At 40.1% G+C, this 21,150-nt stretch overlaps 1 protein-coding gene across 2 annotated transcripts in view; it reads right to left on the bottom strand.

Annotated features, from left to right (window-relative positions):
• NPEPPS (aminopeptidase puromycin sensitive) overlaps window positions 1–20,655 on the bottom strand; it is a gene marked incomplete at its 3' end in the record, with an annotated part of 97,504 nt that extends 76,849 nt beyond the window's left edge. The window contains exons 1-2 of one of the 2 annotated variants that reach the window (XM_082861341.1): window positions 20,354–20,655; window positions 9,847–9,931 (exon numbers count right to left, since the gene is read on the bottom strand). In XM_082861341.1, the coding sequence (XP_082717467.1) occupies window positions 9,847–9,931; window positions 20,354–20,614 (346 nt within the window). In that variant the 5' untranslated portion in view covers window positions 20,615–20,655. Of the gene's footprint in view, window positions 1–7,490; window positions 9,778–9,846; window positions 9,932–20,353 lie in introns of those variants that run through there. The other variant, XM_082861342.1, reaches the window with a different exon arrangement.
• Between the last annotated feature and the right edge of the window lie 495 nt (window positions 20,656–21,150).

Raw genomic sequence — 21,150 nt, 5'->3', positions numbered from 1 at the left:
TAAAGAAAGGAAGAGCATCAGAGAATGAGTAAATGAGAGAAAAATAAAAATGTTTACTTCTCTTATTCCTAATTGATCTTGAAGATAATAGTTTGTTCAAAATAGTAACAGCAGCAATGTATTTGATTACGTTGGCTTCTGTGTGGATGCAAATGTGTAAGGGAAATGAATGACAGCAATGACACAAGGAATGGGAGAGAAGAATTAGGAATATTTTGTTATTATAAGGTACTCACACTACCTGTGAAGCAGTATAGTTTTATTTGGAAGTGGACTAGATTAGTAGTAAATGTATACTGCAAACTCTAAGGCAATCACTAAAAAAACTTAAAAAAAGGAATATAATTGATATGCTAAGAAAGGAGAGAAAATGGCATCATATAATGTTCAATTAAACCCATAAAAGGGGGCTTCCCTGGTGGCGCTGTGGTTGCGAGTCCACCTGCCGATGTAGGGGACACGGGTTCGTGCCCCGGTCCGGGAAGATCCCACATGCCGCGGAGTGGCTGGGCCCGTAAGCCATGACCGCTGAGCCTGCGCGTCCGGAGCCTGTGCTCCGCAACGGGAGAGGCCGCGGCAGTGAGAGGCCCACGTACCGCAAAAGAAAAAAAAAAAACAAAACATAAAAGGTATCAATGGTATAAATACACCAATGAAACAACAGACTGTCAGAGCAGATCAAAAAACAAGACCTAACTACATGCTGTCCACAAGAAACCCACTTTAAATATAAAGTCACATATAAATTAAAAATAAAGAGATGGGACTTCCCAGGTGGTGCAGTGGTTAAGAATCTGCCTGCCAATGCAGGGGACATGAGTTCGATCCCTGGGCCAGGAAGATCCCACAACCCATGGAGCAACTAAGCCTATGTGCCACAACTACTGAGCCTGCGCTCTAGAGCTCGTGAGCCACAACTACTGAAGCCCATGATCCACAACAAGAGAAGCCACAGCAATGAGAAGCCCGCACACCACAACAAAGAGTAGCCCCTGCTCGCCACAACTAGAGAAAGCCTGCACGCAGCAATGAAGACCCAACACAGCCAATAAATAAATAAATAAATAATTTTTTTACAATAAATAAAAGAATTTTAAAATATGTTTCATTAAAAAAATAAACAGATGGGGAAAAGATATATTATGCTAACATTAATCAAAAGAAAGTGGAAGTAACTATATTAATTTCAGACAGAACAGACTTCAGAAGAAGGAAACTTATCAGGGATAAAAAAGGGGAATTACATAATGATAAAAGGGGCAATACTCCAAGAAGACATAACAATCCTTAATATGTATGCCTCTAACAGCAGAGTGTCAAAATACATGAGGCAAAAGCTGACAGAATAGCAAGGAGAAATATATGAATCTACTATTACAGTTGGAGATTTTAACACCCTTCTGTAAGAAACACGCAGATCCAGCAGCAGTAACTCAGTAAGGTTACAGCTGAACTAAACAGCACCATCCATCAACTGGATATAATTGACATCTATAGACTATTTCATCAAACAATAGCTCATTATACATTCTACTCAAGCTCACATGGAACATTCATCAAGACAGACCACACTCTGGGTCATAAAACACACATTAACTAATTTAAAAGAATAAAAATTTATAAACTGTCTGCTCTCAGACTACAATGGAATTAAATTAGAAATCAATAAAAGAAAAATAGCTTGAAAAAATACTAAAATACTTGGAGACTAAACACATGTCTAGATAAGACACAGGTCAAAGAAGAAATAACCTTCCAGAACAGAAAACACCAGGCCCAGATGGGTCCACTTATGAATTCTACCAAACATTTAAGAAAAATTATACCCGTTTTCTACAATCTCTTCCAGAGGATAGAGGCAGAGGGAACACTTCCTAACTCATTCTATTAGGCCAGCCATTACCCTAATATCAAAATCAGACACATTACAAGACATTACAAGAATACTACAGACCAATAAATATCTCTTATAAACATAGATGCAAAATTCTCAACAAAATATTAGCCAATCAAATCCAACAATATATAAAAAGAATTATATACCATGACCAAGTGGAATTTATCCCAATATGCAAGGCGGTTTCAATGTTCAAAATTAAATTAATGTACTCCATCACAGAAACAGGCTAAAGAAGAAAAATCACACGATCAAATGAATAGATGCAGAAAAAACATTTGACAAAATCCAACAACCATTCATGATAAAAACACTCAGCAAACTAGGAATAAAGATGAACTTCTTCAACTTGATAAAGAATATCTACAAAAACCCTACAGTTAACATCATACTTAATGAGAAACTCTGAGCTATCCAGCTAAGATGAGGAACAAGCGAGGATGTCCCTTCTCACTTCTACTTTTCAACATCATACTGGAAGTTCTAGCTAATGCAACAAGACAAGAAAAGGACAGGAAACAAAAGGTATACATACTGGAAAGGTAGAAATAAAACTGTCTTTGTTCACAGATGATATGGTCATGTAGAAAATTCAAAATAATCAACAAAAAACTCCTGTTACGAATAAGCGATTAAAGCAAGGTTTCAGGATACAAAGTTCAAAGTTGCAGGATACAAGGTTAACACATTAAAGTCAATTGCTTTCCCATATACCAGCAATGAATAAGCGGTATCTGAAAATTTTTTTTAATTATATTTTAGGGACTTCCTTGGTGGCGCAGTGGTTAAGAATCCACCTGCCAATGCAGGGGACACGGGTTCGAGCCCTGGTCCGGGAAGATCCCACATGCCGCGGAGCAACTAAGCCCATGTGCCACAACTACTGAGCCTGCGCTCTAGAGCCGGCGATCCACAACAACTGAAGCCCGCACGCCTAGAGCCCATGCTCTGCAACAAGAGAAGCCACCACAGTGAGAAGACCACGCATCACAAAGAAGAGTAGCCCCCACCTGCCACAACTAGAGAAAGCCCACATGCAGCAACAAAGATCCAACACAGCCAAAAATAAATGAACAACTTAAAAAAAATTATCATTTACATTATCACCCCCCAAAATGAAATGCTTAGGTATAACTCTAACAAAATATGTACAAGACTCATATCTGATGAAAGATACCAAAGAAGTAAATGAATAAAAAGATATTTCATGTTCATGGATAAGAAGACTCAATACTGTCAAGATATTTCTTGTTCCCAACCTGATCTACAGACTCAATACCAATCCCAATCAAAATCCCAGAAAGTTATTTTGTGGATATTTTTAAATTGACTAAAGTTTATATGGAGAGGCAAACAATCCAGAATGCCCAACTCAATACTGAAGGAGACAAAGTCAGAGGACACTACCCAATATCAAGACTTATTATAAAGCTACAGTAATCAAGATGATGTGGTACTGGAGAAACAAGAGAAAAATAGATCAATGGAACAAAACAGACAGCCTAGAAATAGACCCACATAGATATAGTCAACTGATCTTGACAAAGGAGCAAAAGCAATACAATGGACCTATCTTTTCAACAAATGGTGCTGGAAACTGGACATCCACATGAAAAAGAAAAAAATCAATCTAGACAGACCTTACCCTTTTTATAAAAATTAACTCAAAATGGATTATAGACCTAAATGTAAAATGCAAAACCATAAAACTCCTGGAAGATAACATAGGAGAAAATCTAATTGACCTTAGGTATGGTGATGACTTTTCATATACAACACCACCAAAGACACAATCCATGAAAGAAATAAATGACAACCCGGACTTCATTAAAATTAAGAACTTCCGCTCTGAGAAGGACAACATTACAGAGAATAAGAATTCAAGCTACAGGGTAGGAGAAAATATTTGTGAAAGACACTCCTGATAAAGGACGGTTATCCAAAATGTACAAAGAATTCTTAAAACTCAACAATAAAAAAAAGAACAATCCAACTAATATTGTGCAAAAGACCTAAACAGATATCTAAACCAAAGAAGATATACAGATGGCAAGTAAGCATATGAAAAGACGATCAACATGAAGTCATTAGGGTCCTGCAAATTAAAATAATGGCATACCACTGCACACCTATAGAATAGCCAAAATCCAAGACACAACAACAAATGCTGGGGAGTATGTGGAGCAACAGGAACTCTCATTCATTGCTGATTGGAATCCAAAATGACAGTCACTTTGGAGGACAGTTTGGCAGTTTCTTACAAAACTAAACACACTCTTCTATCATAGGATCCAGGAATCATGCTCCTTGATATTTAGCCAAAGGAGTTCAAAGCTTATGTCCTCACAAAACCCTATACATGGATATTTACAGCACCTTTATTCATAACTGCCAAATCTTGGACACAACCAAGAGGACCTTCAGCAGGTGAATGGAAAAAAAAACTGACACATACAGACAAGGGAATATTATTCAGAGCTAAAAAGAAGTGAGCTACTGAGCAATGAAAAGACATGGAAGAAATGCATATTACTAAGTGAAAGAAGCCAATCTGAAAAGGCATGACTCCACCTAATTCTAGAAAAGACAAAACTATAGTAAAAAGATTAGTGATTGCCAAGGGGAGGGATTGGTAAATAGGCAGAGCACGGAAGATTTTTAGAGTACTGAAAAACTCTGTACAGGGCTTCCCTGGTGGCGCAGTGGTTGAGAGTCCACCTGCTAATGCAGGGGACACGGGTTCGTGCCCCGGTCCGGGAAGATCCCACATGCTGCGGAGCAGCTAGGCCCGTGAGTCATAGCTGCTGAGCCTGCGTGTCCGGAGCCTGTGCTCCACAACGGGAGAGGCCACAACAGTGAGAGGCCCGCGTACCGCAAAAAAACAAAACAAAACAAAAAAACTCTGTACAAGACTATAATGGTAGATACATGTCATTATACATTTGTCAAAACCCATGGAATGTATCACAGCAAGAGTGAACTGTAAGGTAAACTATGGACTCTAGGTGATAATGAGGTCAATGTAGGCTCATTGACTGTAACAGATGTACCACTCTGGTTTGGGATGCTGATAGTGGGACAGGCTGTATGTGTGGGGACAGGGGCTATGAGAAATCTCTGTACTTTCTACTCTATTTTGCACTGAACTTAAAACCCTAAAAAATAAAGATTTTAATTAAAAAAATAAAATCAACAAAATTTAATTCAGAAAACAGGCAGCTCTGATAGTTACCAAAGAACTGGGAAAATATTTGGTTCCTCAATGTAGCCTGGACACTATGGTTAGCTTATGCATTAATTCATCTATTCTTCAGAACAGTAATAGCATATAACAGACTTTACTTTCAAAATTCCCAAAACTCGGGAGTTCCCTGGCAGTCCAGTGGTTAGGACTTGGGACTTTCACTACCATGGGCCTGGGCTCAATCCCTGGTCAGGGAAATAAGATCCCACAAGCCTCACGGTGTGGCCAAAAAAAAAAAAAAAAAAAATCCCAGGGACTTCCCTGGCAGTCCAGTGGTTAAGACTCTGCCCTGCCAATGCAAGGGATGCAAGTTCGATCCCTGGTTGGGGAACTAAGATCCCACATGCTGCGCAGCATGGCCAAAAGATTTAAAAAACAAAGAAAAAAAGAACACCCCAGAGAATCTGGGAGTTCTAAGTAAAATAAATAAACAAACAAATAAATAAAATCCCCAAACTCAATACACCTGGGAATAGTAAATAAACGAGAGACAAAATAAAAACAAGTTCTCAAAAACAATGCCATTTTAGTGCTCGAAAAACTAAAAGCTACCTAAAAGAGCTATTATGCTAGATTCTGAATTTTTTTAAAGTACATACCACTGGAACTCATATAGCAAACTAAAACAATTTGCTTAACATATTTAATAGTGATATGGCATAATATACATAATTTATATCAGTTTCAATTAAGAACTTAGAAGAATCTCATAAGGGTTTTTTCTCTTTTTTTTTTTTTTAAAAAAAACACTTTTTCTTTTTTTTTTCCTGGACGCGGGCCTGTCACTGTTGTGGCCTCTCCCGTTGCAGAGCACAGGCTCCGGACGCACAGGCTCAGTGGCCATGGCTCACGGGCCCAGCTGCTCCACGGCATGTGGGATCTTCCCGGACCGGGGCACGAACACGTGTCCCCTGCATCGGCAGGCGGACTCTCAACCACTGTGCCACCAGAGAAGCCCTGTTTTCCTTTTTCTTTCTTTATTTTTGGTTGCATTGGGTCTTCGCTGATGCACGGGCTTTCTCTAGTTGCTGAGAGTGGGGGCTACTTTTCGTTATGGTGCGTGGGCTTCTTATTGTGGTGGCTTCTCTTGTTGCAGAGCACGGGCTCTAGTCACGTGGGCTTCAGTAGTTGTGGCACGCAGGCTCAGTATTGTAGCTCACAGGTTCTAGAGCACAGGCTCAGTAGTTGTGGCACACGGGCTTAGTTGCTCTGTGGCATGTGGGATCTTCCCGGACCAGGGCTCGAACCCGTGTCCCCTGCATTGGCAGGCAGATGCTTGACCACTGCGCCACCAGGGACGTTTCTTTTTTGGGGGGGGGGGGGGCCGCACTGCGTGGCATGTGGGATCTTAGTTCCCCAACCAGGGATCTAACTATGTTCAAGTCTTATCTTCATGTCCAAGTGATAAGAATATGCATACACACCACAGTTCTCTGGAATCCCTCTTTAGAGGTTGCAAAATCAACAGAACTCAATATGGCCCACAAAAATGTTCTGTTTGGCCAGAAAAAGTTCTTTAAAATGTTAGTAGATTTACGTGAGACATGGACTCTGGTTCAGCCTCTGCCCCAACATTCTTATTTTCCTACATCCAGCCCAATTCATTCAAGGTTGTTATTTGCTTAACCCCACAGTAACTTTGGTTTTAGGCCACTACCCTATATTGTTATTTGTGTAACTAAAGTTATACTCAGACTTCTTTGAAAATTTCCTTATGAAATACGATATATTTCAATACATTTGTATTAGAAAGGAATATATTCCCTTCTCTTTCAATCCTCCTGACTTTGAGGGCTAGCACTTAATTAGTCACATATGTATTTTCAGAACAATGCCATGAACAATTCTATTGCAAAGAGAAGATGGTTTATTAATGTTTTCACTAATCCACACATAACTGTGTGACAGAATATAGATTACTAACAGTTGGATAAAAGCTTATGATCAAGTGTGAGGAACGTTTCCTATTTTTGAAGTGAATAGTTTTGCTCAAAATTAATATTTGGCAGTATTTCTAAGCTGTTTGTTTTATCCTTCCATTAAACACACACGCACATATGCGTAACACTGAAATATACAATCCTACTTTAAGAATAAATGTGTTAAAATTTACATGCCTTCTATGGATAAACCAAAGTGATGCTGGTGGATCTGAAACTATATATTAGAACTCTGCATGAAATATGATGTAACCAATGGAAAAATTTTTTCTTACACAGCTAATTCTGCAAACACATACCTGACAGAGTATACTAAGGCAAAAGTTGGTACAAAACTTTCAAGTGATCATTCTCTATGTGGTTATGCCCAAGCCATCAACTATTAATGATAAATTAAAAGACTCTTTACCTGTCAGGACCTGAGTTCAGGCACTCAAAAGTTTCGTATTTCTCTTGCAGAAGCTGATGACAATACTAATCCCTGCACTGTGTAGGGAGGTGCATTCCTTGCACTGGCTTAAGTGCTAATGATTTCACCAACCCTTGAAGTGCAGAACAGTAAAAAAACAGTTTTCAGCCGTTTTTCTTACTGATTTCTCATTTTAAAAAATATTACAAAGATTTCAAATAGGTTTTAAAATAAATTATTTCTGTTTAAAAGGCAGTGCTTTAGTTTAAAAAAGACACACGCCAATAGATCTTTCTGGGTTACTGCACATATCACAAGATGGCCTTTTTCAACAATTAAAAACTTACACAAAGAAGCAACAACTTCACGCCTTCAAATCATTTTCTGATTTTACCTGAAAGCACCAAGATTTTGGCTACAGATATGTAAAACAGTCTTCTAGAAGGCAATCATAAATAGGTACTAGATGAGATTAGCTGGGTTAAAAAATGGTATCTCTCCTATTAACCCATTTATCACCCTGTCACCAGCATACAGCCCTAGAAGGAGCTGACAGTCAAGTTCACAACTATTAGTTTCTAAAGAAACAATATTATACTCTCCAAATAAGATAAAAATCAAGAAATGCTTCTCTATCTAAGGGCAAAATTAAGCTATGTATATATCTGGAAGGCCAAATCTATCTGTTCTGGCTCCTTAAAACACGAAATTAATACAACTCCCCATTCTTTTATACTCTAAAATTAAACGGGTTTACACGACTCCAGGTATTTCCTACTGCTATAGGAGAACAAATTGAGAAATGTACCTTAGCTAGTTCTGAAGAAAATATTTTATGTATGTAAAAAAATTTAATGTTTTATATGAATCACTCTCCAAATCCTCTCTACTGTATGAATTTTCATTGAGAACACTAACGCTGCTTCCTTAAGATTCAGATCATTATGAGCTTGGCACCATTCAGTTATGCATATTCAAACATTTAAATTCTCTGAATTCTTTCCTGGCATTTCAGTAGAGGAGGATAAAAAAACAAACCTGAGCTGAAACCATGCCAGCTGGAGGTTACACACTTATTTTACTAGTTCTACCTATCTAAACTTGACAACATTTTAAAACCCTATATTGAATTTAAATGTTCTCTATCTACAACAAAGAAAGCTTGCCTTGATATGCCTAGCTAAGGTGCTCCCATTTTTCTTCAGCTAAAGAAATTAAACAGTCTCTCTTTCATTTACCAAACAATTTTTTTAAAGTTGGCACTCAATCAAAGTCCATTTGAAGGATCTGTTCCTCTAACTTAAAATGGCAGCAGCTGATCTCAATTACGATCAACTGAACATAAGTACTTCTTGGCAATAATACGCTCAACTGCTACTTGCATTTTTTAATCTTTCTATGGACAAGATATTTTAAGAAAAATCCACAAAATAAATATAGCCAGGCCTTAAAATATTACTTGTATGCTTATTTTCAGTATAATGTAAAGAAGGGAAATAGCAATACAAAATGTAAATTAAAAGGTCAAATTTCTAACTTAATTTATATCAAATGAGAAGACTTTCTAAGAGGAAAAGTCTGAGTAGTAGAGGCTAACCAATAAGCCATTTTAACAAGGAATGTGAAGAAGTCAAGAGTAAAAAGTAATTCAGATCCAATATTAATACACTTGTGAGTTTATACCAAACTTGATAACTTTTTAAAATGCAGTTTATGTGGGAATAAGAATTCAGGCCAAAACTGATTATTCAATTTAATTCTTACTGTAATTACAAGGTCCAAAATATTTCTTATTTTAAAGATGCTAATTGAGTTCCCTCACATTCTATACCATGTTTCTTTTAAACATATTCTTCCCCTGTAATTAACTCCATCATCTAGTTTCTAACCTTCACATTAGATCTCATAAAGCAAATATTTTTCTCCCAATTATGAGTAACACTATCTCAATTTTAATCTATTTTTCAAGAGAAAAAAAAAAACTTTAAGAAAACCGCATATGAACTAAGCCTGCCTGAGAAACTTTTCATGTCCAAAGTACTTAATTTTTAAATAACTCTTCAGCTTTACATGATTGATATTATATTTATTTTACACTCATGAAATGTGATCTGCCTAGGGTCACAAAATAAGTTAATGTTTGAAGCAGAATTTAAATTGTTACATTTCCTTTATCTTACATTACTCAAATATCTCCTATGAACATCTAAAGAATTTTCCTATTTCAAAAGTAACAAACATTAATATCTTAATTTGCAAGTGTATATATTATGTATACACACACACAAAAGCACATACAAGTACATATTATACATAAACACAGAGACAGCAAATTAAAAGGGAAAACAGCGCTTACCTTCATCTCCTTCTGGTACATATGAAGCTGTAATAATGTCAATATCAGCACAATTCATCACAATCTGATTGGTTGCCTGCCTCACCTAAGGAGAAAAAAAAAAATCGGCAATGTCAGAAATAGCCTAGGTTAATAATACGTACATCTTCATCTCAGCCTAAAATATGTCACAGGCAATTTTTAAAAACCCATACATCAGCGGTTCCCACCTTTTTGGCACCAGGGACCGGCTTCGTGGAAGACAATTTTTCTATGGATGGGGGGGGTGCGGGTTTCAGGCGGTAATGGGAGCGATGGGGAGCAGCAGATGAAGCTTCACTCCCTCATCCGCTGCTCACCTCCTGTTGTACAGCCTGGTTCCTAACAGGCCGGACTGGTACCAGTCCAAGGCTCGGGGGTTGGGGACCCTTGCCAAACACCACTTAAACCAATACTAAATATATATGCATCAATGGTATAAATTAATGACTAGTTCTGAATAGATATTATAATATCTGGATTATATTAAAAGCAATAATAAATACTTAGGTATTTCACAGAATTCAAAGATCTAACCAATGAGCTAAATAAAAGCCTTTTTTTTTCTACTTAAACTTGATTTAAAACAACTTTTTTTTTTTTTTTTTTTTTCTGTACGCAGGCCTCTCACTGTTGTGGCCTCTCCCGCTGCGGAGCACAGGCTCCGGACGCGCAGGCTCAGAGGCCATGGCTCACGGGCCCAGCCACTCCGCGGCATGTGGGATCTTCCCGGACCGGGGCACGAACACGTGTCCTCTGCATCGGCAGGCGGACTCTCAACCACTGCGCCACCAGGGAAGCCCTAAAACAACTTCTTAATTAAACTTTTTAATTTCAAAAAAATTTTAATTAGGAAACATTTCTTATATGTTGCAATTAATCATGTATTTCAACCTGCACATCAAAACCATCATGAGGGTCCCCTCTTTTTGTAAGGATAAAGGAAGAAATCTGGTATCATAAACTATGTCAGAACTTCATAAAACACTCTCTAAATTTTTTCTTTTCCTGAAGAAACATTTTGAATATAACAGACACTAATGACTCACCACCAAGATTAAATAAACTTTTAAGACTTTGTCTTACTTGATTTAGATCCAAAAAATAAAATACAGATATAATGAAAGCCCATTCCTCTCTTCCTCATTCCCTAGAGATAACCACTATCCTAAGGCTAATGTATATCTCTCTCATATATGTTTAGTACTTTTGTTACATATATAAAGATCAGCAAAGACTGTTTTTAATCTTACACAAATGGTATCAAAAGTGTGTATAACCTTTTGCAACCTGCTTTTTTAATTTAACATTGTTTCTGAGATAGGTAAATGCTGATAGATGTAAATCTAACTCATTAATTTTACTTCTGCATAGTAGTATTCCATTCTATAAATAAACCACAGTTATTTATCCATTTCCTTCCTGAAGGAAGTTAGGTTATTTCCACTTTTTTGTTATGTAAAAGAGTACTATAATAAACATCTTGGCCCATGTCTTCTTGTGCACCCATTTTCTTTACCAAGAATTGCTAAAATTATCCTCCAGAGTAGTTTCAACGCACGCTCCGATAAGCAAAGAATAAAGAAATCCCAGTTTCAGCAACCTGCAAAAAACTTAATTTTTCGACAGTCTGGTGGGTATTAAATGGTATACCAGGGACTTCCGTGGTGGCGCCGTGGTTAAGAATCCGCCTGCCAATGCAGGGGACACAGGTTCGACCCCTGGTCCAGGAAGATCCCACATGCCATGGAGCAACTAGGCCCATGTGCCACAACTACTGAAGCCCGAGCGCCCTAGAGCTGTGATCTGCAACAAGAGAAGCCACCACAATGAGAAGCCTGCACACAGCAAGGAAGAGTAGTCCCCGCTCGCCACAACTAGAGAAAGCCTGTGCACGGCAACAAAGACCCAATGCAGCCAAAAATAAATAATAAATAAGTAAATTTATTTTAAAAAATGGTATTCCATTATTGTTTTAATTAGAATTTCTCTGATTACTAGTAATATGAGTTACCTCTTTTCTCTTTCTTTCCCTTTCTCCTTTCTGTTTCTCTTCCTCTGCCTCCCCCACCCCTGCTTCCCTCCCTCCCTCTCTCTTTCTTTCTTTTTTGACCCTTAAGTTTTTCCTCTCCTACTTGCTCATTCACAACCCTTGCTCATTTTCCATTTGGTTGGAACCTTGTCTTTCTATAACTGTTGCATTACACAAAATCTCAAATTCATTTTCAGACATTTTAATGGTCTAAATCTAAAATAACAAAAATACAGATGTCCTAAATCACATATGCTTACAGAGGCCAATGAAACAGATGAGTACAGTAGGCCAGGTGAAGGCTATGCATAAAGGAAAGCTATGTGTAAAGGAAGGGGGAAGTAGACATTTCTTGGAGCTAACCAATTATTGCTATATACAATAAAAAACAGACTCAGTGTTGACAGATCTTCCAATTTAAAAAAGCCACAAATTCAGATTTCATGTGCAATCTCCCAATTTCTAATTGATGACAACTAATTCAAAATTTTCTAAAACACTGTATAGACCAAACAAAACCCAACAGTGCCTTGAGTGTCACTGAACGGACCACAGAACTAGGTAAGGACACAGAGTAATATAAAATCTGTATGAAAAAGCTATACCTAAGAGTAATTATTTTATTAATAACCAATACATAAATGATTAATATTAAACTAAAATTACCTGACCTAAACTACAGATAGTATGTTATTAAGCCTGTAACAGACTGTCAAAATCTCTAACACATAAAGTGAAACTATTTTGGCTCATTTAAAAAAAAAAAATTCTTCTCATAAATCTTCCTGTTTCTAAACAAAAATGCCATTTAGTGAACAGTTTTTTGGGTTTTTGTTTTTTGGGGGTTTTTTTGTAAGTGATAATATTCCTTCACACTGTTTACTTCACCAGAACATACCTAAACAGCACTAAAACTTTTACATCTCAACTGGCTGTTTATAGCACTATGTTTGAACAAAAAGAAAAGAACAACTCTTTGCCTATTCACAAACTGACTTTTAAAAAAATTTTCAGAAACACAAAAATGAAGCACTGGGGTGTGCTCCAAAGGGTAAAATGAATAAAAACCTTCCAGAGTTTGACGTTTATGCCAACAAAATCATTAACAGTGGCTTAGTTACATGTTTGTTGTTTTGTTTTGGTTTTTTTAATATTTATTTATTTATTTGGCTACGCCAGGTCTTAGTTCTGGCACACGGGATCTAGTTCCCTGACCAGGGATCGAACCCAGGACCCCTGCATTGGGAGCACGGAGTCTTAACCACTGGACCACCAGGGAAGTCCCTAGTTACATGTCTTAATCTTTACCTAGGCAATCCTATTTTCATCCACCAACATCTACAATGAATTTAATGGTAGCCAAGCAGTTAATCTACCATGTCAAGATACCTGTACCGGGCTTCCCTGGTGGCGCAGTGGTTGAGAGTCTGCCTGCTGATGCAGGGGACGCGGGTTCGTGCCCCGGTCCGGGAGGATCCCGCGTGCCGCGGAGCGGCTAGGCCCGTGAGCCATGGCCGCTGAGCCTGCGCGTCCGGAGCCTGTGCTCCGCAACGGGAGAGGCCACAACAGTGAGAGGCCCGCGTACCGCAAAAAAAAAAAAAAAAAAGATACCTGTACTACACTACATATGCCAAATGACATTTATCTCACTACTATTGTACCATTTTGAGGGAAAGTGTTCGTTAACTTTGGAAAGGTACAGGGCACAACAACATCTAGTTACAAGTACATTCCAATTCTTCCTGGGTTTAGGGAAAACCCACCTGTTTATACTAATGAATTAAGCTGCTTGTTGAACAGCAATTCTTTTTTTGTGTGTGTGGTACGTGGGCCTCTCAGTGTTGTGGCCTCTCCCGTTGCGGAGCACAGGCTCTGGACGCGCAGGCTCAACGGCCATGACTCACAGGCCTAGCCACTCTGCAGCATGTGGGATTTTCCCGGACCGGGGCACGAATCCGTGTCCCCTGCATCGGCAGGCGGACTCTCAACCACTGCGCCACCAAGGAAGCCCAATTAATTCTTTTTTTCAGGGTATTGCCATTTCTGGAAGGGTGGAAGGGGAGAACTAAAGGAACAAAAATACTTATCTTAATAATAGAACTCCACTCAAACTTTAAAAAACAGACAGTATATTCTGTCTCCTATTAGAGATTTTTTTTTTTTTTTGGCCGCACCTCGCGGCATGCAGAACTTCCCCGACAAGGGATCAAACCTGTGCCCCCTGCAGTGGAAGCGTAGAGTCTTAACCACTGGACCACCAGGGAAGCCCCTAGAGATGCATTTTAAACAACAGGATAATCCATAGAAAGGGCTTCTACCACTTAGTGCCTGATACATAGTAATCACTTAATAGATGACATTATTAAGACACATGCACAGAGGGCTTTTCTGGTGGCACAGCGGTTAAGAATCCACCTGCCAACGCAGGGGACACGGGTTCGATGACTGGTCCAGGAAGATCCCACATGCCGCGGAGCAACTAAGCCTGTGCGCCACAACTACTGAGCCTGCACTCTAGAGCCACAAGCCACAACTACTGAGCCCACATGCCACAACTACTGAAGTCCACGTGCCTAGAGCCCATGCTCCTCAACAAGAGAAGCCACCTAAATGAGAAGCCTGCACACCTCAACGAAGAGTAGCCCCCCACTGGAGGCAACTAGAGAAAGCCGGCGCAGAGCCACGAAGACCCAACACAGCCAAAAATAAATAAATAAAATAAATAAATTAAAAAAAAAAAAAACCCATGCACAGAGACCAAGACTAAATGTGCACCTAACAGTCTATAAAGTACCTAATCAAAATGCTATAAAATTTAAGAACAATGTGCTGTATTATATAGCACATATTATATCTTATATTGGATATCAGCATACTCTATGTACCAACCAAGGAATGTAATTTAAAATATCCGTGTGGACTTAAGCGTATGCTTAAGTATTCAACCACCACACTGATCTTTTTGATGCTTTCCCAACAAGAGCACTGACTAATGATTCAATATGATTTCTCACACACTAACATCATCATGTTATTGAATACTACCTGTATGTTCCACTGTCAAAAATACAGGTAATAATGTAAGTCAACTATACTTTAATTTAAAAAAAAAACAGGTAATAAATCAAAGGAATTTCAGCATTATCATCTTCACTGGACTTCCCTGGTGGCGCAGTGGTTAAGAATCCGCCTGCCAATGCAGAGGACACAGGTTCGAGCCCTGGTCCAGGAAGATCCCACATGCCACGGAGCAACTAAGCCTGTGTGCCACAACTACTGAGCCTGTGCTCTGGAGCCCGCAAGCCACAACTATTGAGCCCACATGCCGCAACTACTGAAGCCCATGCACCTAGAGCCCATGCTCTGCAACAAGAGAAGCCACTGCAATGAGAAGCCCGCGCACCGCCACGAAGAGTAGCCGCCACTCACCACAACTAGAGAAAGCCCACGCGCAGCAACGAAGACCCAACACAGCCAAAAATAAAATATAAATAAATAAATAAATTTATTTTAAAAATCCTTTAAAAAAAAATCTTCACTTTCCAAACTTAAAATAGAAGCAGAATGTTAAAACTGGCATATAAATTGTGTTGATAACAAGCTTATTTTCAACTTTTCCATTTGGTGCTATTAATGAATGGAACGTTAGCATATCCTTTCTTTGATTCAAACCCAGGGTTAGTTAAGTCTTCTTTGCGTCCCATACAGACTGTACTTCAACTGAACCAAATGTTAAGTAATGGTTCTACTGAAGAGACAGCTTGACCATTGGTAACAATTTTACAATGTAAGTTTCCTAAGAGCTAGGAAAGCAGCAATCTGAGACAATTTTTTCCTGAATAAGTCTTTACTACAATCACTCAGGAATACACATTACATGTACTAGAAAGACTCAAAAGGGTTTTTTTCTGATTGCTAAAATCCTGCGATTTTAGTAAAAGGAAATCTCCAGTGTGATAATTCTAAATACCAGTCAGTCTGAAGCCTGAGTCACTTTGCCTAAAAAGTGATTTCATCATTAAAATTTTGTAATAATCACTGCCTTTGTGGAATAGGGCTATAATTTCTAAAGACAATAAGGAGCAAATAATTAGTAAACACAAATTGAGCTGAGTTTTCTAACAAAAGAGACATTAAAAAGGGCAAGCTGCAGAAAGTCAAACATAACACATAAACACATGAACATACAGAACATTACTATTTATTGTTTGTAGCTACTTTTGTACACCCTAAAACTTTAAAACTATACATAGGAATAATACCTACCAAAAAAGAGAATTTACCTCTCAGGGTGAGGGCGAGAAGAGATGGAAATGAACTTTAGTGGTTTCTGTGACATTTTATTTTCCAAAAAACATCATGTACACGCTAAAACAAATGGGGCAAAACATTAATATCTGCTAAATCTGGGTGGTGGTTACTTTCTCTGTATTTAAAATGTTTCCTAATTTAAAATAAAATTTTAAAGTGATTACATATGGCCAAATAAACTGAGAGCTACATACTTGTATGGTGTTCAAAATGGAATCTCCAAGATCTAGACAACCAATCTCAATTAACAACAAAACAGCTATCTGAAGACTCAGTCCTTTGCCACAGACTCAAATACAGATTAGAATAAGATTTACTTTACAATAAGAACAGGCTCATTTATGTAGCAAAGTTCAGAGAAGTTTCATAGATAATTTACTACTCAAGACTGCATTTATCCAGGTTGTATTGTTGTATTGGACAATATCAATTATCAAGAACCAGGAAGTTTAAAAAAAAAAAAAGCCTTTATGGAAGCCAGAATAGATGATTCAAAGTCCATACAATAAAGCTCATACCCTACACTCAGAAGAGAATCCATCAAACCCTCACTTAGAAAAAAATTTTAAGCTCAAACAAGCTTGTTTATTTGGTTACTTAGACCTCTTCAGATCAAGTTCAGTAAAATAGAAGAGGGAAGAAATTGCACAATAGGGAGCAACAAGGCACAACAAGCAGCAAGTAATAACCTGAGAGTAAGGAAAACAAACTTTAAAGAAAAGATATGAAACTAATAAATTATAGTACACAGTTTTGGGTAATCTATGGTTATAAGTATCAATGACATGTTAGAATGCTGTCCAGTATTTAGAAAAAGAAGAAAAGATAGAAACCTAGATTATGAGGAATTATGGAGCTTAAAAAGATAAACATTTCCATCAAAATATTTACATATTTTTTAAAGTCTGAGTGCCTCAAAGGGTAAGCTTCATTTATCTGGAAAATTCACTGCAAAATTCAATGCCAGATGATACTGGACTTACCATACAAAAGTTTCTTATACCCAGGTGTTTCCTCATTGATACATTTCAAGAAACAGAATAGAAAATCTGAACAAATTCAATTCCTTATGACCAATCTTTCAAATTTAATTTAAGACCATTTAGTGATCTAGCACAATGCTGTACAAATTAATTAACTTTATCTGTTTTAAGTAATAAAAAACTACTAAAATGACTGCATAGAATATCTGCAAAATTTGGGCAGAAAATTCCATAACACAGGGTGACAATAACATCCATTTAGGCGCCAAGTTGTAGCCTGCCAAACAATCTACTGTATCTGAAACTCTCCTCTACGTGCCAATTTAGTCATCACCATCATGAATATTTTGTTGGCGGAGGCCAGGGATTGTTTAGTATATCCTGACTTCTGGCATTGAAGGATAAAGTTAATTTCTCTGGCACAGGTGAAATATTTCCATAAGAGAATTACTGTATAAACCACTATACACTCATAACCAGGAACTGTAGCCACTCACATAAACTTGTAATCTATTTTTAAATTAATTATCCACAAAGCAAGAGAGTCAGAATTTTAAATAGCTACGAAGTCTGTTCCTCTCAAATATCCTAATGTAAAAGGAGAGGAAAGGGAATGTCCCATTTTTCTAGGCCCATGATAACACATTTTCAAAACCTGCTGAATTAGACCACACGCACTTACGTAAAAGACAACTACTTTTAAATCACTGCACACTGACTAATTTTCATCTTCTCCAGAAGTCCACACCCCAGACCAGGTTAAAAATCCACTAAGTTTCTAATATGTAACCTGTACAAATACTCTGAGCTTATCATAAAATTTTGCAACTAAAGCAACCAAGCAACTTGCATACTTTGTGCAATGTAATTCCAAACTGTTAGGGAACTGACACAATACCAATTATCAATCTAGGCTTCTAGAGATATAATTTTGTCCACATTTTTATATTTCCACAATCAGATACCACCTAATGCCACAAGTTAAACTTATTGCTCCAATCTATGGATTTCAAAAACATCAATATATGCTTTTTACTACTAATGTTAACTTTTTACTAATGTTAACTCCTCTTTACACTTCCAAAGGTGGCAAAGCATACAATTAAAAAGTCCAATCATCCTTTAATAAAACCTGTTAGAATTCTCTATTGTGCCATCTTTCATTTGTGTTGCCACCTTGCCTGAAAAAAATTTTCTGAAAAGCTTTGAAAACTTAGTTACAAAAAAAAAAAAAAGATTCATTTATTTCCTTGTATCAAATTAATGAGTCCCTGCTAATACCTAGTACATTACCACACGCTCCTTCATTGGCACAAACCAGTCCACCAACTATTTCTCATTTCTTTCCAAAAGCAAGTAGAAAAGGGGTAAGGACAAGCATGTCACTGCTTGTTGTTATACCCTAACACAAACAAAACTATCATTTCCCAATAAAATAATCATTTGAAAATCTTTATTATTGATAATATTTTTTCTGAAACTTTTCCCTAAATATGTATACCTCTCAAAATTATGAATGCATTATGGGGTACACCAACTATTGGGGTAAAGAAACAAATGATTTTTTTTTTTAATGTTAGTCTTTGCACATAATGCAAACTCATTCATTGCTAGGTCCTTCTTCCCACAGGTCTGCCAAGTCACAAGACACACTACTGTTTACAATCCCTCCCATCTGCCCACAGCCAATATATATCAAACACTCTAGTCACTTGGCTTAAATAAACAGTCTCTCCCAAATAACCCTCTCAAATCCTAATTTAGACCCAAGATGCACTCATTCTGATTCATATTCTTAATGGAAAATTTTTAAATCACCTGACTTTCACAGGGGTAAGTTTTGCCTTTTGATGCAGCCAGACAACAGAGCCCTCATGCTTTCGTACAAGCACTCCAAATCTGACAGTATACTTTTTAATTCTACACTTTTAGACATATTTTCAATCTGAGTACTCGGCTTTCAAAAACAACTGCCAACTTTCAATTCATTCGAACGCTACAGTAGTCTACATTTCTTTCATTTCGCTGCTACATACACCCTAATCTTTAAGGTTGAGGCCTACTGATTTTTTCCCCCTGACTGCAGTAGGAAAAGAAATGAAACAAAATGTATTTACCATCATTCTTTTTAAAGGTAACTACTAAACAGTTCCCATTTTTCATTACAGACTTCACATAATACATCATATAACATGGTATCACAAATGTCTATTGTTCTAGATCTTTGTAGGGCATCAATACTAATGATCTCCAAAATCAAACAATACTTTAGATAATCTGCGGGGGGAGGGGCGGGGGGAGCATGATTCACCAAAAACTGCAATGAAGAGTAATGGAATATTTTCACCGGTGGTATGCTAAAACCAATAGCTTCTTTCAGAGGAGGGTACTGCTAAGCAACCATCGCTGTACCAATAAATCCACCTGCTTTAAAGGCTGCAAAGCTAAGAAGATGGAAGGAAAAGCGGAGATGGGGGTCCTCCTTCAGCTTCTTTAGAGGTTAGGAGAGAACAAAGTCAATGCTGCACTGTCACTTGAGGGAAAGAAGGGGGAGGGGGCGGATCATCTTAGAAACCCAGCCCCTGGGCCGGAGCAGGCGGGGAGAACTCAGCAAGGCTGCCCGGGATTAACATTCTCCTTCTCACCCTCTTCCCCCTTCTAGAATCTCCCCTCCTGGCTAACGCGCGGCGGCCGGAGTCCCAGATGACTGCCCCTTCCAATGTGTCCTCCATGGGGCGTAGGGAGAACGAGAGAAAAGAACTGAGTCAGGAGGCTACGCATGGACTCCGATGACCCCTCTGGCCTCCCCAACACCCTCCAGCCTCTCCCAGACCAAGACCAAGCCCGGAAGGGCCGGGGTTTGGGGGAGGCTCCACACAGGTGTGCTGGCCCCGAGGGGCACACGGGCCGGGCCGGCCGGTTCCCGCAGCGCTCCCTGCAGCACGGCCCGGGCCCCAGGCCGGCAGGGCAGAGCACAGCCGCCGGGCGCCCCGCGGCCGCCCCAGAGGGGCGCGCCCGTCCCCGAGCCGGCCCCCCCCAGCCCCAGGTCCGCAGCGCCCAGGCCCGCGCGCCCGCTCGCCCGGCCGACCGGGCCCCCAGCCCAGCCCGTGGGCGCGGCCTGCTTGCCCGGCAGCTCGCCCCCGGCACCCGAGGGTCGCCGTACCTGGGCGGAGGCCTCCAGCTTGCCCTCGAAGGTGAAGTCCAGCAAATCGGGCTTGAGGCAAAGGCTGTAATTGATGGGGCAGACGTCGGCAGGCAGCCGCTCGAAAGGCCTCTTCTCCGGCATCGCGGCGAGGCCCAGGCTGTGGAGGCGGCGGCGGCAGCGAGAGGAGCGGCTGAGGAGGAGAAGGAGGAGGGGAGGAGGCGGAGGGCCGAGGAAGAGCAGGCGGCGAGCGAGGGAGGGGGCGGCGGCTGCCAGCCACATCCACCGAGCGCCGGCGACCGCCTGAGGAGAGCGACCGGGGGAGCCTGGGGGCGGGGGAGAGACCCAGCCCGATCGCCAGGGGCCGGGAGGCAGGCAGTACGGACGCGCGGGCTGGCGGGCCGGCTGCCTACAGGGAAGGGGGCGGAGGGGAGGGAAGGGGAGGAGGGCCAGCAGGGAGGGAGGGAGAGAGGGAGGGAGGGAGGGAGGGAGGAGGCGGCGGCGGCGGCAGCGACAGTTTTGCGTGCGCGGCCCCGCCGGACGGGCGCGCCTCCGCCGGTGTGCGCGCGCGCGCCGGGAAGGGGGCGGAGCGGCGAGGGCGCGGCCAGCTTGGCGGGATGTAGGGTCGCCGGCGAGCCCTGGGGGTGGGAGGCGGCTGCCGGCGCTGCACCTGTCTCCGCCGCTGCGGGGAGCAGGCCGCCTGCGAGCTGGAAGAAGCCCGGAAGGGTTTGAGAAGCACAGAAAAGGCGTGAGGGCCCGCCACCCCCTACCTAGACACACACACACACACACACACACACACACACACACACACACAG

The sequence above is a fragment of the Leucopleurus acutus genome (assembly GCF_964270905.1).
Source record: "Leucopleurus acutus genome assembly, chromosome: 19".
Classification (NCBI taxonomy): Eukaryota; Metazoa; Chordata; class Mammalia; order Artiodactyla; family Delphinidae; genus Leucopleurus; species Leucopleurus acutus.
Note: the sequence above shows the minus strand (reverse complement) of the source record. Positions and strands in the feature narration are given on the sequence as shown.